Source organism: Gymnoscopelus microlampas (genome assembly GCF_963454915.1).
Source record: "Gymnoscopelus microlampas genome assembly, chromosome: 15".
Taxonomy (NCBI): domain Eukaryota; kingdom Metazoa; phylum Chordata; class Actinopteri; order Myctophiformes; family Myctophidae; genus Gymnoscopelus; species Gymnoscopelus microlampas.
The window spans coordinates 24,071,336-24,089,455 of record NC_139952.1 but is presented as its reverse complement, the minus strand read 5'-3'; the positions used below and the strand labels follow the sequence as shown (position 1 = coordinate 24,089,455).

The 18,120-nt window shown below is 41.9% G+C and overlaps 2 protein-coding genes across 2 annotated transcripts; both read left to right on the top strand.

Annotated features, from left to right (window-relative positions):
- Positions 1-1,295: 1,295 nt before the first annotated feature.
- LOC311061335 (glutathione S-transferase A-like) lies at positions 1,296-5,833 on the top strand. Its single transcript, XM_084079935.1, has 6 exons — positions 1,296-1,582; positions 2,366-2,431; positions 2,700-2,805; positions 4,652-4,770; positions 4,932-5,020; positions 5,423-5,833. Exons 1-6 carry the CDS (start codon positions 1,415-1,417, stop codon positions 5,553-5,555), a joined length of 681 nt encoding a protein of 226 aa, XP_083936061.1. The 5' UTR covers positions 1,296-1,414; the 3' UTR covers positions 5,556-5,833.
- A 10,726-nt stretch (positions 5,834-16,559) lies between these two features.
- LOC311061888 (dihydrolipoyl dehydrogenase, mitochondrial-like) lies at positions 16,560-18,083 on the top strand (the record flags this gene model as incomplete). Its single annotated transcript, XM_084080586.1, has 1 exon — positions 16,560-18,083. The coding sequence occupies one exon, from the start codon at positions 16,560-16,562 to the stop codon at positions 18,081-18,083; it is 1,524 nt and encodes a 507-aa protein (XP_083936712.1).
- Positions 18,084-18,120: the final 37 nt, after the last annotated feature.

Genomic DNA, 18,120 nt, shown 5'->3' with positions numbered 1-18,120 from the left:
CCATCATCTCCCATGGATCTATGTCAAAGAAAAGTAGCCTACTATTTATTGGCATGGTATAATAGATTGAACGAGCAGCATTACAAGCATGGAGAGGATATACTGTGTGTACCAATTTGTGTTTGTAACATTTGTTTAGAGTCAGAATCAGCTATGCCAGCTCACATACTGCTGATAAACAAATGGTGCACCATTGGATATGGGTGAAATAAATCTCTATTGATAGCTAAACTAAACTGGCAACAACTACAATGCTTAACATCTCATAGGGAGCCAACAGCTATTATGTAAGTTGACATGAATAATAATATATAATACTTTTGATTTGTGCTGATTTTTTTTATTCATAGTGGAACTCAAAGTGCTACAGTATTAACAACATAAAGACATTTGTCAAAAGAGTTCAGAATGAAAAAGCCTTCCTCAAGGCATAGGCCTTTTTACAAAAGAGAGGTCTGTGCTGCCCTCAGGTGGTTAGTGAGGCTGTTGCAGCAGAGCAAAATAACACTAGAATAGTAATAACACTGGACCCCAAACAGCTCGTTATCCTGACAATTCTCCCACTCTGCCAGGTGATAGACAGTCCATAATGTGTCACCATACGACTGGATGTGTGCTGCATTTTTCTCTTCTCAATAAACAATGCCATTTCTTATTATCTCCTGTCAAGCAGAACATTTCTCCACCCACACAGCAGTCTGACGTTACGTTACGTAGCGTTGCCATGTCCGCTTATTATAAGCGACATTGGGCTTGTTTTTCCTGTAAAGTTGCTTGTAAATATTGGTAGTTGCGGGTTGCGTTTTTTTGGCCTTGTTTTAAAGGGTAGTTGCTTATTGTGGGCTTGTTCCCTGATGTTGTTTAAAGAAGTATTGTATTCATATATTTCTTATATTTTAATATGTAATTAATTATCCAAATCCAAGGACCTCGTCTGAAAATATTGTGTGCCAGGGAAGGGACACCAGATTTGTGTTGTTAAAATGTTTCATTTTCCACTTTTTTTCTCCAAGATTTTTTTTTTTAAATAGCGTGCTCCTGTAAAGTCTGGTGATGCGAGGTTAGTGCTCATGTAGCCCTTGAATGTCTGTGATCTTACATACATTTCATGTATTCCAAATACATGAAATGTATCATGTAAGATCACAGACATTCAAGGGCTAGTGCTCATGTAGCCTAGTCGCTTCTTTTGGGATTGTTTTCACAGACCTGGTTGTTTATTTCTCTCACACAATCTGGCAACGCGGGTGGGCGGGATCATTACGCCTCCAATCAAGTGGGACGACAGCCTTATCACAGCCTGAACTACTACAATTCATCACCATTTCATTCCACATCCACCCTATAAAATAACGCGTGTGCTCAGCTGTGTCTACTACACTACTGTACGTTTAAACTCTCGACTTGTGAAATCATGGCCAAGGACATGACTCTGCTCTGGGGGTCCGGGTCCCCGCCCTGCTGGAGGGTCATGATTGCTCTGGAGGAGAAGAACCTGCAGGGATACAACCAGAAAGTGCTCTCCTTCGAGAAAGGAGAGCATAAATCGCAGGAAGTCTTGGACCTAAACCCCAGGGGTCAAGTGAGTTGCATGCAATGTGAAGTAGCCTACAGCACACTTTGTATGGCGTCGTAGGCTACAGTTGGTACTTGGATCAAGACTAACATAGATGTATTTTATTGATTTTGACATTTGCATATAGATATATGAAACTTAAGTAAAAGTCAGACTCGATAGGCTAGTAAAAAAGGCTAACTGCAAAACCGAAACTATCCAAGATGTCACACGTGCAAAATATCTATTCAGATCACACTTATTTTGTAAATGCATCCATCTCTTGAATCGGATACAGGATAGGTGGGCACTAGGGACATTTGGGCACTGTAAAAATGGCTATTTTGTCCAAAATGTTAAATCAAATATTTGAAAATGTAAAGTATACATGATGGGAACATGCACGGTACATCATTATCAGACTTAATTGTATCCTTCAGGTTCTTGTTTATCCCCCAAAACGACTGGATATACAGGTTTTGTAGCAATTGTAGAAATATTAGACCTGAATTGTCAAATGTTTAAGCATATTCTAATCATGTATACTTAACTTTACTTAATCATTTTCAATTATTATTTTTTACGTTTTGGACAAAATAGCCAATTTTACAGCAAGGTGCCCAGATGTCCCTAGTGCCCACCTATCCTGTTACCCTTGAATCTCATGCATTCCTTCTGGGCAAATGATATAAACAATTCAGCTGTCTTGTTTACTTGCCCAGAAGAATGCATGAGGCTGTTTTGATGTGGGCAAGAAGATAATGCTTCCTGTAACCTTGTTATCACAATAATAACTTATTTTCCTCCCAGTTGCCTGCATTCAAACATGGGAACAACATACTGAATGAGTCCTATGCAGCATGCATGTACTTGGAGGTACTGTAACATTTGGTTTGATATATTTGTGTGTGTTTGTGAGTGTGAGTGTGTGAGGTTGCAGAGCCTTGTGAGGTTACATTGATGAGGTTGGCTCTGGTTACTTTACTTCAACTATGGGCAGTCGCAACACTTGAGCTAATTGTTTTGAGCACCCTATCTGATGTGTGTTTGTGTTGAACAATACTAGTCAACTAGAAACACAATATACCACAGTAACATGACACTGTGCCTGCTGTATAATGTCTGCTTCTTTTGTCAACACCAGAGCCAGTTCAGATCTCAGGGAAACCAGCTGATCCCTGACAATGCAGCGGAGCAAGCACTGATGTACCAGCGCATGTTTGAGGGCATTGCACTCGCCGAGAGCATGAGTAAGATGCACACCACATGAATATCTGTATCTAGTACAGCAGTGGCCCTCAAACAGTTGTGTCGTGACAAGACAAGTCCAGGTGTGCCTTGGTATTTGGTGACAACCACACATAATTAATGCATTATACAAAAAGTTATTATTTACTTTTATGTGCATAAACACCTTTTACATTTTATTTTCACTCAAAAAAACATAACAAATAATAGCAGGTCTACAAGTTGTGAGATTATCTATTTGACTATTATTCAAAATGTGTTAAGTATGAAATGTGTTTTAAGTGGTTAAACTTAAACAAAAAAAACTAACTAAAATAAATGTTTACAGTGATAAGAGCGTTATAGAGACTATTTAACATGTTAATGAATACAGGTGTCTTGAGACTTTGACTTGCCCTTTGGTGTCCCTCGGGCATACAACATTTGAAAACCACTGGTCTAGCACGCACACACACACACACACACACACACACACACACACACACACACACACACAGAATGTCTCAACATTCTTTTGCTACTCATCGTGGATACATGAACAGTTGACAGAAAGGTCACTGCTACTGTAATGTGAATTCAACAAGAAAACATGCACTAATCTACAAACGCCTCTTTAAGACCATTGAACCAGTCTCTGAAAGTGTTTCTCCGTAACTTTATTATTCCGGTTGACTTGATTTAATCTGGCCCATTTACATGTCTAACTTTGAGACTTTGAACTGCATTACTGTATGGCTTCAACTTGACCTTTAATAGCATAGTGCAGTGTGTGCCAGTGAACTTACATCAGCTGTTCTCCCATGAGCCCAATTAGGCTTGGGTGTAAACAATGAACCCCCATGCACACGCACACACAGAGGTCCACTGTACAGTACCTGTAATGAGATAGGCCTATCATTAAGGCAGGCTTTTATACATAACATTACTGTATGGCTGTGTTGTGCTAAACACAGGTAACGTCATGTGAACAGCAGAACGTATCCCAGGGGAGAAGAGAATCACATGCTCTGGCCTGTTTAGTCCACCCCAAGGGGTTAACCTTATCATCTTAAGAGTCATGAGACACAAGGGAACTCTGGGGCATTGGCAACCGAACAATAGACAAAGCTGAACTTAGAGTACATTCTGTACTAGCTACATTCATGTTCTTTACATGTGATGCACACACACTGAAGTAGGCTATTTTACAGTTACATTGGCAGAAAGGGCCGTAAGCTAAGCTAGGTTTTGAGTGATAATATCGGTCTGCCAATGTTTGTGGAACACAGGAATCAAACCTAGGATGTTTGCAATTATGTGGCTTTACGTTAATGAGTTGAGCCACCACCAGGGCCCCCGATGTCCCCCTTTTCTTTTAACCTGATCATCAGATTCTGGTATTATCCCTTCCAATCTCATTCGATCCACTATAATGATTTGTTGTGTGCTGGGGTGTCCAGGTGACGCAGGGGTAACATACCTGCCCACGTGCTCTATCGCAGTGGTTCTCAACCTGTGGGTCGGGACCCCCCACGGGGGTCCCCACATGATTTTTGGGGGGTTCCCAGATGACAATGAAGTGAAAATGTAAGGACTTCTAAGACCTTTTTAATACCTAAAAGAAATACCATTACTGCATCAAAAGTAATCCACAAACCAAACTATTATAAAAGCTTGTCAAACATTGGCCAAACTGTCAAATAATATATGAAAGAGGCAACAATTGTGAAAATATCCAATCTACAATCTCTCAACTCCTTGCACTGCAAGGCGTTATGGCAATCTTGTTTCGGCATTTATTGGGCCAAAAAATGAAAAAGTTAACAAACCTTTTTTTTTCATTATGCCATTTGTGCTGCTGTTTTTTAGGTAATGTTATCTACTACAACTATAAGGTCCCTGAGGGAGAGAGGCATGACTCTGCTATGAAGAGAAACAAAGAGACACTGGTTAAGGAACTGAAGCTCTGGGACGGCTACATGGGGAAGGTATGCTGCACACACCTATTAACTATATTGAAGACGTACTTGTATACATGATGCTGTTATCATTACATTGAGAAACGTACAAAAAGAATGGAGTAGAAATGGAGACCAAAACATATTTGCTTGAGGGATGTTGAACAAATTTTCTTTTTTCTCTCTACCAGTTGGGTGCAGGTTCTCACCTGGCAGGGAAGACCTTCACTCTGGCAGATGTGATTGTTTTTCCAAGTATTGCCTATGTCTTCCGCTTTGGGTAGGTGGGCTTATTACTGGAAATTCTTGGTGAAGGAATTTACGGATACATTTTGAAATACTAATTTAAAGCATTTATCAGATTTTTGTTTTAGGGAATCAAGTAAGAAGACAAAAAAAGAAATGAATAAATAAAAATGTAATTGTAGCTGTAAATTTAAATGAGCCTAACAAATGTTTTACCCACTCCTACAATAAGTATTCATTACATTTCAGCTCCAGACCTCAGCGTTGCAAGAGAACTGTAGAATCTCAGAAATATGTATTTTTAAATCTAAAAACGCAAAATGCTGTTTTTTTTTTTTTTAAATAAATGTTGATTATTCTAAATTGCCTATGCACCATTTCATAGTTTAGAATTGGTGGTCGAGAACTGATAGTGTGTCGTTTCTCTCCTCCATAGGCTGTCTGCAGAGCATTACCCTAAGCTGGCAGAGTATTATGCCCTAGTGAAAGACAGACCCAGTGTCAAAGCTAGCTGGCCTCCTCACTGGCTGGAGAACCCCCAGGGACAAGACACCCTTAAGGACCTCTGAGATTCATCCACTGAAACTCACACACTTAAGGGCCAGAGCCTGATTTATAGCTTGTTGCTCGCTGAAAATGGCCAATCTTCAAGCTCACAACGCGTAGTGTTGTGACGTGTTGTGTGCTTGTACGTTGATCTATTTTCTTCATTTAACTCCATTTAACTCTATTGCATTCCGCTGTTGTAGCTTACCGAGGTATACATTTATCTTCATTTCTCTTTGTGATTTCTGTCAGATGTCATTGGTTTTCCACTGCTGGAAAAAAATAAATAAACAATAAATAAGTAAGAAATACCGCTTTTTCAATGGAATTAAGATACTACAGTATACTATAATCAGAGCCACACTTTGTGCTGCTGTTATCTTTTACAGCCATAAGGTGGCGACGCACACTCATGTACTGTAGGCACCAAGCGAGTTTCACACTCACAGGCTTGAATTTTAACACATAGCCTGAGTACATTATCATTATTATTATGTCAAGGACCATCGGAAAATACAAGATTTGTTGTTAAATGTTTCACAAATATTCCACAATTTTTCAAGATTTCTTTGATAGCAAAAAATAGGGTACAAGTGGTTGAAATAATTTTATACTATATTAACTCATTTTGCTGGTGCCCCCCTGGAACCCCCTCAATGACCCTTGGGGGTCCGCAGATCCCATGTTGAGAACCACTGCATTATGATACCAGCAGCTTGAAATTGCATGGGGGGAAGAAAAGAAACACTGCTAACAATATGTTATTTGTAGAGTAAAGTAAATGTCAAAGCGCTGCAGAGATTATGAGGTGAATAAAAACAAAAGTAGGTAATTTAAAAGTAGGGTAAGTGATTTGTATGTGCATTAAAATTAGTGTTAACTTGCTCTATATATTCTTATAGTAATCATTGTGATTGTTCAGTAACAGGGAGCTCCCTCCAGAATTTGATGACATAAATGTGTCAAATGTGCAGATATTTTTTAAACTGGAACACAAAGATCTAAGCTGATATATACTACGTACTCTCACCTGATTGGCAGATATTGGCAACCCACCTGAAAATGTATTTTCTGATAGATGAGAGATCGGGAGCTCCCTCCCTCCTATTGAAAACAATAACTCAATAGTACATTAGCAATTATTACTAACAAAATATTGAGCTTTACCTTTTTAACAAAACAAACAAAAAAAAACTTTTTAACCAAAAATATCACTAACCCTACCTTTGAATCGTGAGATCAAAACATTTGTGTATAACAAATCATAAGGCCTTGTAGAGGTATTATTTCAACACTAGGGCCAGGGCACGGTGATGTTGAATGTGAGCACACACATCACATTTCAGGCCATCAGGTGGTAGTGTTGTGCACTCTTTTTTTTCCTAGCCCGCAAGGACTGGCCTCTGTCTTGTAACCCCCATGCAACCAGCTAATAACACCATTAACCAACGACTAATAATCACCTGAGCTACCACTTAATAATACCATAGCAAACATACAGAAAAAAACCTGTACTGTAACTCATGTGTGGACCATGTCGACTCAACCTGGCAGTGTTTTGACACTAACCCAGACCCTAAACTCAATCAAACAAAATGTGCCTAATTACCAGTGCCTATACACTTCACCAAAATGACAATTGACCCAATCTAAACCCAACGATTTTATCCATATACCCAAAGTTAATCTGTAACTTAAAGCCTAAACATAACCATTCGTGTATTAAGGATCCCCATGTGGGAACCAACGCGTAGGTCTGTTAGGACTTATAGTTTAGTGGTGTTAGAAGCGATCCATAGCCTTATACTGTATTTGATTTACGAATGTTTTAGTGTGTATTGCTCGGTCACTCACTATAGGGCATATTTAGCCCGGTTTGGGACCTCACCCTAGTGGAGGGTGAGGTCCATAGGGCTTATGGTAAAGGCAGAGCTGGCCCATATAGGGCTGGCCATCGGTAATACCAATCAAGCACAGGTGATGCCGATTATAGAAAGGCAAACTGTTTTGACTGTGTTTCAATAAGGGCTGTTTTAATATTTTCATGTTGAAATCTGTGTGATGTACTTGCTACAATACATTGGTGAGAAAGTATATGCACTAAAGTAGTGGAAAAGATGTGTTGTTTCTGAGCACATGTCTAATAAGTTATATCAAACATGTCTAATAAGTTATATCAGCATCCAGTTGTGTTTAAAGTGTAGGACTCTGTCACTGCAAGTATGTTTTTATCAGTTATCACTGTTACATCAGAATCTACCACTACCAGATCATTATTATGCTACACTTTCAGAATCATTATGTCTATGTGTGTTGTGAATGAAGAAATCCTCTATTGTGGTCCTATAAGTGCTTAAGGGTGGTGACTGTGAGTATGATTAATTTGAATTTACCTGTATTAAAGTAAATACCAGCCCAATTGGAGAACCACTCAATCCCATTCCCTGTACAACAAATTGTGAAAATATCTGATCTACAACATCACATCGCATCGTGTATTTGTAGACCTGCTAATATAGCTATTTTGAAAATTAAAAAAAAAATGTGAGAAAAAAAAAGTTCTACAAAAACAAAGAATACCATGATCAATACGCATAGCCTTTAAAGTCCAGGGACTCTGTCCCTTGAATAATCATTTGCTCTGAACCAACACACTGAGTACAGCTGAGCTTGAAGCAACTTGGCTGGTTTCAGGTGAACTTCAGCAGAAATCAGGATGGAGGCGTACTGGGTTCTAGTGGGTCTGCTCTGTTTGAGTGGACTCTCCCTCAGTCAAGGTAATAACTGTTTGTTTCTCTATTCATGCCAAATGTGCACCTAAAAAGCTGAGTGCCAATACTTGTGTGTGTGTGTGTGTGTGTGTGTGTGTGTGTGTGTGTGCGCCTGCGTGCATGCGGGCGCACACACGTTTCCCCATTTGTCCAGAGTGTGATCTAAACCTCCATGAGAACACTGACTTCCCAGGAACATATATAACACATGTGTATTCTCCTGATGTGGAACATTGCCAGATGACGTGCACTCAGCATCCAACCTGCCTCTTCTTCACTTTCGTACGACCTGACTGGACTAGAGACGACAGGTAGCCCAAATTACAGGAATGTAAAAAGTAATGTCCTGCCTCCTATATAGTATTTTATTCTGTGTAGAATGACTGTTATTATTATTATTAGGTTCTGATTTAATAGACCAGTACCGCTTGCTGAAAGGTTTGTAAAAGGTGGAATTATACACTGCAGTCTGCCCCTGTCCTTGGCAGTGAAGGCAACAAACCAGATGGTGATTGGATGCAAACCACTAGTGATGAGTGGGGCAACGCTGCTATGGAGTTTTAAAGGGCTGTCCTGAATCATCTACCACCCATATTAAAAATGAGTTTAGTTTTGGTATATTCTGCTTAGTTGGATCCCAACCCTGTCCTTGGTACACATATAGATGTTCACATGTTCTCTGTGTAACGTAAAATGAAACCAGAGGGTTATGAAAGCGTACATATTTACTGCAGGCCAGTTATACATTAACTTTACTGTAGATGTGCAAATCTACTGTAGAAGGTGTTGCACAATAGGTCATTACTGTTTGCGATGCAGTCTGTTCTATTTACTCACCGGATCTTATTTTAGTCAAGCCTTAGAGACTTTGACATTTTATTTGCAATTGCCAATGTTTTCATGCTCTAGGCATTTCTTCTGCTACCTGAAGTACGCTGCCACTGGACAGCCCAAAACACAGAAGCCACTGCTTGGTGTGACCTCTGGCTACTCTCTCAAACCTTGCAGTCCTAAACCTGGTATGTGGTCAGCTACCAGTTCGCCCCATCTTAACCACATATACTATACAGTGGTGGAAAGTAACTAAGAACATTTGCACCCCTTTATTTTACAGCTTTAGATTGTTCATTTTCAGATTGAGATTATTATTACACAACATTCGAAAATATCCGATCTTCAACCTCACAACACAGTGTTGTAACTAAGTGGAGCTATTTTCTCAATTTGTCATACAACAAAGTATAAGAGTTTAAGTGGTTAAGCTATTAGTATTAATACCTGCTGTTTAGACTACCATGTATGTTCTGCAGGATCCTATTCTGTGTGTGTACTTTGTCAACAATTCTGTATCATATATTGGGTTGACACTGTACCTTATCATGCATGCTGAAGTCAATCCTTAAATGCCAATGTAAAATTAGTGAAACTCCCTTCTCTCTGGTTGAGTTACTGTCTGCCAGATGTCTGTCTGTCTCCGGCGTATGAGAATATCGACTTCTATGGGGCAGACTACCGCACCTTGTTCACAGCAGACTATGAGCACTGCCAGAGATCCTGCACCCAAGACCCTGGCTGTGAGCTCTTCACATTTTGTCAGTGGACTCTTCAGAAGAGAGGATATCAGGTAAATTATTATAGTGTTGGCACACATGCACTTTTCTTAAATCTTGTAGACCTACAACTTGAAACCCTTAGTATCACCTTATCATCCATTGAGAGCTCTCCATGGAATTATAATAATTAATAATGTGTTTGGTTCAATGGCTTTTAGCGAGGATCAAATGATGGCGATCTGTAAATCTATCCATCTATCCACAACTTTGGTCACAACTACCGGTAACCACTTTCTAGATTGACGTGGAATTTGCTGTGCACCTACAATGAACCTGAACTGATTTATGTGACCCCATGTCCTTTCCTATTGCGCCCCCCTCTTAGTTCAACATTCACACTTGTCTTGCACAGAAGATGTTAAATGAATAGCTGGTTATATGATATGGTAACTGTAAAAAACGGAATGGTCTGTATTAAAAAAACGTTCTTGCTGAAGATTGTGGGAATTATTTTTGTAGTGTCAACTAAAATTCAACTGGACAGTACCCAAGCTTCCAATGGTAAACGCAAAAGATGGTGTGGTCTCAGGATTCTCCCACAAACTGCACCAAGCCAACCAGAATATGCGTATGTTCACACGCACATACACAACTACATACTGTACACAAACAGCTATTGCTTCACTATTGATCAAACAAGTATGGAATTGTTAAAACATTGAGTAGATTAATGTGCATTCTTTCACACTGTGTACAGTATGTATTTATGTGTGTCTGTCTGACATTTATGTGTGTGTTTGTGGGCATGCACAGCAGCATGTCAGACCAAGATGTTTCCAAACACTGAGATTCCAGGACATGACCTCGACATGCTGCTTGCAGCCTCACCTGATCACTGTCTGAGCCTGTGTTCTAAGCATCCACTCTGCACCTACTTCACCTACTTCAATGGCACTGACAAAAGGTGAGTGTTAACTGTTAACCGAAGCAGAAGCCTTGTGTGTCCATATTTCATCTTTTTATTTTTTTCTCGAATGAATGCCCTATGACGGCGTCACCCAAAAGTAGTGAAAATAGCCAATCTACAAGCTCTCAACTGCTGACATTGAGTTATTGTACATATTAGATTTTACACATAATATCATCAATGTTGGATGTAAAACTTGTAGGTACATGACCGTTACCTTTCAGGAAATATATATGTCTTATACATAGACAGACATGACTTCAAGGATTAATGATCCTTTTAATCCAGACAGTTTTGCTCCATGGACCTAACTAACTAACTAACTACTTGTCAAACTGCAAAAACTGAATAATTCATTACAATAGACTAGATTGAATTGGAATCTGCTGATAAGTATAAATACTTGGTGTATCCGCAAAAATGAAAAAAAGGTGTGTTCATATGTCTGTCCGTCCGTCTGTCCATTCATATGTCCGTACATCTGTCCGTCTGTCGGTTGGTCTGTCCATACGTACGTCCCTATGTCCATCCCAACGTTGTGAGTGCGATATCTCAGGAACATCTTTAGGGAATTCATTTGGCATAAACGTCCACTTGGACTCACAGATGAACGGATTAGAAGTACAGGGTTACTGTAGGTGGTCAAAGGTCAAAGTTCTAGATCCCTGTGACCTCACATGTTTATTACTTCAAAGTCTTCATTCACCTATGCGAGTCTGGGTAGACACGTACAGTATTGGCAGAGGCCTATGAGATCATTTATTTTATTAGACTCATTCATTTTCCTATTTCCTTTTGTTGTTTTAACGTCCCAAGCAACATAATGTTGTTACTATCATGTTCCACTCCTAGGTTGGGTGAAGGTGGTGTATGAAGGTGTAGATTTCCAGGGATCTGATATGCGTTATGTGTTACTGGACGATCCAGACACCTGCCAGAGAAACTGTACTGAAGATCACAACTGTCAGTTCTACACCTACGTCAATGAGGCCTTCTTTGACTCAAGATATTGGTATGTTTTATGGACACACGCACGCATGCACACACAAACACTTTGTGCAGCTGTCTAAAGGGGTGGTATGCTCAAAGATGGGCAAAAATAAATGTAAAAATACATTCAAATTGTAATTTCTTTTTAAATACAGGATACCCCATATGTAAATGTATCATGTATTTCATATCATGATCAATATTGCCTGTATCAAATGGATCTAAATTAATATTATTGTCAGTTGTTTATGCATTATTGTCTCCGCCAGGCCGAAAGAGTATGTTTTACCCCCTGTTCGTCCGTCCGTGTGTGTGTCCGTGTGTCATTCTGTAATTTTGTGGACAGCTAATCTCTGGCACCGTTGGCTTGATCGCAGCGAAACTGTGCACACACACTTCCTGGATGCCAAAGCCGAACTTCTGCTCCAAATTTTTCACATGGGCCTTTTATAGCGCCACCAGGAGGCCAATGTGTGCAAAACACATTTTTGAACAGTACTCCTACAGATTTTGGCCAAAAATCCCCCAAATCGGTACACAGTATCTCTATAGTCATTAAAAGAAACGGCTAATTTGCGATTTTTCATATTCCATCCTGATTGGCAAAAATTGTCTTTCAAAGTTTGCAGGAGTACTCCGTTTCGAACAAAATGCCTCAAATCATCAACACAGCATGCAATTTCCGTGAAATTTTGCACACACATTCCCATTAGGCCGAGGAAGAAATGCCATTTGAAAATGTTCAAATCAGCCTCATGGTGTAACAGGCCGATTTGTGTTTTTACCTATAACTGCACCAATCAGTGTAAAACTTTGTATGCACACTCTCTAGAGGCCAAAGAAAAACCTTTGCCCTACATTTTTCACATTTGCCTTTTATAGCGCCACCAGGAGGCGGACTTATGTAAAACACATTTTGTGATATTAAGCCTTCATATTTGATCCAAATTTCACGCAAATCGGTACACATGATCTCTATAGTTATGTGACCACGATGGATCTGTTTGATTTTTCATATTCCATCCTGATTGGCTAACATTGACATGTAATGTTTGCAGGAGTGGCCCGTTTTGAACAAAATGCCGCAAATCATGAACGCATTATCCGATTGCGGTGAAACTTTGAACGCACATTCACACTATGTTGAGGAACAAATGCCACCCTTTTAACATTGGCCTGTTATAGCGCCACCAGCAGGTCAAATTTTGCAAAACACATTTTTAGAACAAAACGCCTCAAATCATGCATGCAGTGTCCGATTGCCGTGCACGGCCTAGGAATAAATGGCACCCTTTTCACATTGGCCTATTATAGCGCCACCAGGAGGCCATAATAACCTACCTGACCTGGCGGAGACTTGTGCTCCGAGGAGCACTTTTTCTAGTTTAAAACTGTGTTTGATGTTGTATTTCAGGCGTCGCTGCTCACATATCATCAATAATAGGGTTAGCGTCACATATCATCAATAATAGTAACTAGAAAAAGTGCTCCTCAGAGCACAGGTCTCCGCCAGGTCAGGTAGGTTATTGTGGCCTCCTGGTGGCGCTATAATAGGCCAATGTGAAAAGGGTGCCATTTATTCTTAGGTCTTTCACGGCAATCAGACACTGCATTCATGATTTGAGGCATTTTGTTCCAAAAATGTGTTTTGCTAAATTAGACCTGCTGGTGGCGCTATAACAGGCCAATGTGAAAAGGGTGGCATTTCTTCCTCGGCCTAGTGGGAATGTGTGTGTGAAAATTCACGGAAATCGCAAGCTGCGTGCATAGTTTGAGGCTTTTTGTTCAAAACGGACCAATCCTACAAACTTTGGAAGCCAACCATAGGCAATGAGGATGGAATATGGCAAATTGGACAGATTTGTGTTGATCACATGACTATAGAGATACTGTGTACTGATTTGTATGACGTTTGGATAAAATCTGTAGGAGTAATGTAAAAAAATGGGTTTTGCACAAATCGGCCTCCTGGTGGCGCTATAACAGGCCCATGTGAAAAAATTGGGGCAGAGGTTCTGAATTGGCATCCAGGAAGCATTTCTAGGAAGGGTGAAAAGTACATTATGAACTAGAAAAAGTGCTCCTCGGAGCACAGGTCTCCGCCAGGTCACGTCGTTATTGTGGCCTCCTGGTGGCGCTATAATAGGACAATGTGAAAAGGGTGGCATTTCTTCCTCTGCCTAGTGGGAATGAGCGTGCATTCATGATTTGAGGCATTTTGTTGCAAAAATGTGTTTTGCTAAATTAGACCTGCTGGTGGCGCTATAACAGGGCAATGTGAAAAGGGGGTCATTGCGTCCTTGGCCTAGTGGGAATGTGTGTGCAAATTTTCACGGAAATCACACGATGCGTTCATGATTTGAGACATTTTGTTCAAAACGGACCAATCCTGCCAACTTTGGAAGCCAACCTTAGCCAATCAGGATGTAATATGAAATATCGGAGAGATCCGTCTTGATCACATGACTATAGAGATACTGTTTACCGATTTGCGTGATATTTGGATAAAATCTGTAGGAGTAATATCCAAAAATGTGTTTTGCACAAATCGGCCTCCTGGTGGCGCTATAACAGGCCCATGTGAAAAATTTGGGGCAGAGGTTCTGCTGTGGCATCGAGGGAGTGTGTGTGTGCAGTTTCACAGCGACTGGGGCAACGGTGGCGGAGATTAGCTGGTAACAGACAGAAGGACGGACGGACGGACACACACACACACGGATGGACGGACGGACGGAGGGTAAAACATACTCTCTCGCCATGCCTTCGGCCTGGCGGAGACAACTAGAAAGTACTGTTCCTGAAGAAACTGTGGGATTGCTAAGAATGTTGATAGTATCACACTAGAAAGTACTGTTCCTGATTAATTCTGTCTTACCTATTTATATTACATATTGTGATGTCACATGAAGCTTGACCAATCCGAAAACGGGCGGAATCGTGACTACTAATTGAAGCCGAGGCCGAATTGGGCCAAATCGCATGGATGAGCCCTGACAGCACATGGTTGGTGCTACAGACTCCAAATTTCGCACACAGATAGCTCAGACCTTTGCCTACGATCTTAGTCGTGACTACTAATTGAAGCCGAGGCCGAATTGGGCCAAATCGCATGGATGAGCCCTGACAGCACATGGTTGGTGCTACAGACTCCAAATTTCCCACACAGATAGCTCAGACCTTTGCCTACGATCTTAGCTAGGCCTCGACCCGACCCGATATGCGGTTTTCCGGAACCAACGCGAAAGGTTCGGAATCTCCATATGCGGAGTCCTGACTACTAATTGAAGCCAAGGACGCCGAATCCAAATTGGGCCGAATCGCATGGATGAGCCCTGAAAGCACATGGTTGGTGCTACAGACTCCAAATTTCGCACACAGATAGCTCAGACCTTTGCCTACGATCTTAGCTAGGCCTCGACCCGACCCGATACACAGTTTTTCGGATCCGGCACGAAAGGTTTGGAATCTCCGTATGCGGAGATGACTGACATCGGGCTGTTCCGGAGCAAGCGCTGACTCATTGTGACATCACTTCATAAAAGGCATCACATACACTAGATGAGTCAACAAAAAATCTCTGAGTGTTGCATAAACTATAGTCTTTCTTCCTCTCACTCCGAGGTGACAGATGAAAGTATATAAGCCGGCTTCTAAGCTAAGTCCAGCACTCTTGACAGACCTCTGCATATAGTCTATAAGCAGCTCTCAAAAAAATGAGTACTCCAGAAAAGCTACCAAAGCTAAACCCCGGTGAAGGAGAAATAATTCTCTCTGTTACAATCAATAAGGGTCAGGGCCAAGAGAATGAACGAGTTGGCATCTACTTGCCTAAACCTGTGTTCGCTCATGGCCAACTCTACACAGCCTTCTCTAGAGGAAAGAGAGCCAGCGCTGTAAAAGTTTTCATTGTGGATAATGACAAGGGCATTACTGACAACATTGTTTATAGCTAACTCCTTTAGGATAATGGGCATAAATGGACACAGACAGACACAGAGATCTCCATATACGGGCATAAAAGGGACACACCCAGACACATACAGAGATGTCCATATATCACAGACACAGATAGCTCCATATATGGGCATAAATGCACACACAGATGGGCATAAATGGACACAGGCAAACAGATGGCCAAAACGGGTCCTATGACAACAGGTATAATGGGGTTTGATTTAAAGGGTGGAGCATTCATTCCCTATTTACATCGTTCCTGTGTAGGCCGGTCCCCGACTAGACCCTCGGCCACCCGAAGGGCTAGACCGGGCGGCCGAGCTTCTAGTAATAATAATAATAACTAGTGAAGATAACATTAATGTGATCGCTAAAGCGATCCCACAATTAAGCCCTGTTTAAAATATAGTGAGCTCACAACGTGTCACATCTCCTGGGTGTTCGGGTATCTCCATGTAGGTTTTTAAACCAATCAGCTTGAGGAGAATTTCAGGGATATCCATATATGGGCCTAAAAAGGACCGATGTCATATTGATGACTCAAGCGTCTAGGTACCTTGGCTTTAAAGTGCACCACCAGAGTGAGAGATCCCGCTCTGGCCAATAATCGTTGCACCCTGCAAGAGGACCGTTAGAACAAAGAAAAATCCTGTAAACATAATATTCTACTGGAGTCACTGCACTAGCCATTCCTGATTGTTACTTACCATTACTGGCTAGGCTCCTACTGTACCAAACACCTGCAGCGATCACTTCCCAGTTAACCAGCTTTAAGTAGTGTTTTTACACAAAATGCAGAGCTGTAATCAGTTATATCGCAGTCTGGCAAGGCAGCCCCACCCTCTCCCACGCAAACTCCAGGCTGTCGTTCTGCCAGCCAGATCCTATGCTGACAAAGCAGCAATAGATGCTGATGTCACAGTAGTGGGTTCTGGTCCAGGAGGATATGTGGCTGCCATTAAGGCTGCCCAACTCGGCTTTAAGACAGTCTGTGTTGAGAAGAATGCAACTCTGGGTGGAACCTGCTTGAATGTGGGTTGCATCCCTTCAAAGGCCCTTCTGAACAACTCCTACCTGTACCATTTGGCACATGGCAAGGACTTGGAAAGCAGGGGCATTGAAATCTCTGGCCTGTCGTTGAACCTGGGGAAGATGATGTCACAGAAGAACGGTGCAGTTAAAGCCCTGACAGAAGGCATAGCATATCTGTTCAAACAGAACAAGGTAACCCATGTGAGTGGCTTTGGGCGGGTGACGGGCCATAACCAGGTGAGAGCCACAGCAGCCGATGGCAGCGAGCAAGTCATCAACACTAAGAACATCATCATCGCCACCGGCTCCGAGGTCACACCATTCCCTGGGCTTGAGATAGATGAGGAGGCCATCGTGTCCTCGACAGGAGCACTGTCTCTGAAGAAGGTTCCTGAACACCTCATTGTCATCGGAGCTGGAGTCATTGGCGTGGAGCTGGGGTCAGTGTGGCAACGTCTAGGCTCCAAAGTGACAGCTGTGGAGTTCCTGGGCCACATTGGTGGCATAGGCATTGATATGGAGATCTCCAAGAACTTCCAGCGTTACCTCCAAAAGCAGGGTATACAGTTTAAGCTCGGCACCAAGGTCACAGGAGCCACGAAGAGGCCTGATGGAAAGATTGATGTGAATGTTGAGGCCGCTGCTGGTGGTAAGAGCGAGATACTGACGTGCGATGTTCTGCTGGTGTGCATCGGCAGGCGGCCCTTCACTAGTAACCTGGATCTGGACGGTGTGGGCATCGATCTTGACAGCAGAGGACGGATTCCCGTCAATAGCCACTTCCAGACCAAAGTACCCAGTATTTATGCTGTTGGTGATGTGATAGCAGGACCCATGCTGGCCCACAAGGCTGAGGATGAAGGTATCATCTGTGTGGAGGGCATGGCAGGTGATGCTGTGCACATAGACTATAACTGTGTTCCCTCTGTCATCTACACACATCCCGAGGTTGCCTGGGTGGGGAAAACAGAAGAGCAGCTGAAAGAGGAGGGTGTCCCATACAAGGTCGGGAAGTTCCCCTTTGCTGCTAACAGCCGAGCAAAGACTAACGCAGACACAGACGGCATGGTAAAGATTCTCAGTCACAGGGAGACAGACATGATGCTGGGCTCACACATCCTTGGATCTGGAGCAGGAGAGATGATCAATCAGGCGACACTAGCCATGCAGTATGGACTACCCTGTAAGGACGTGGCCAGAGTGATTTACGCCCATCCAACTCTGTCTGAGGCCTTCAAAGAAGCCAACATGGCTGCCTCCTCCGGGAAAGCCATCAACTTTTAAGAAATAGCTCACTGCTGCTCACACAACCCTCACATTT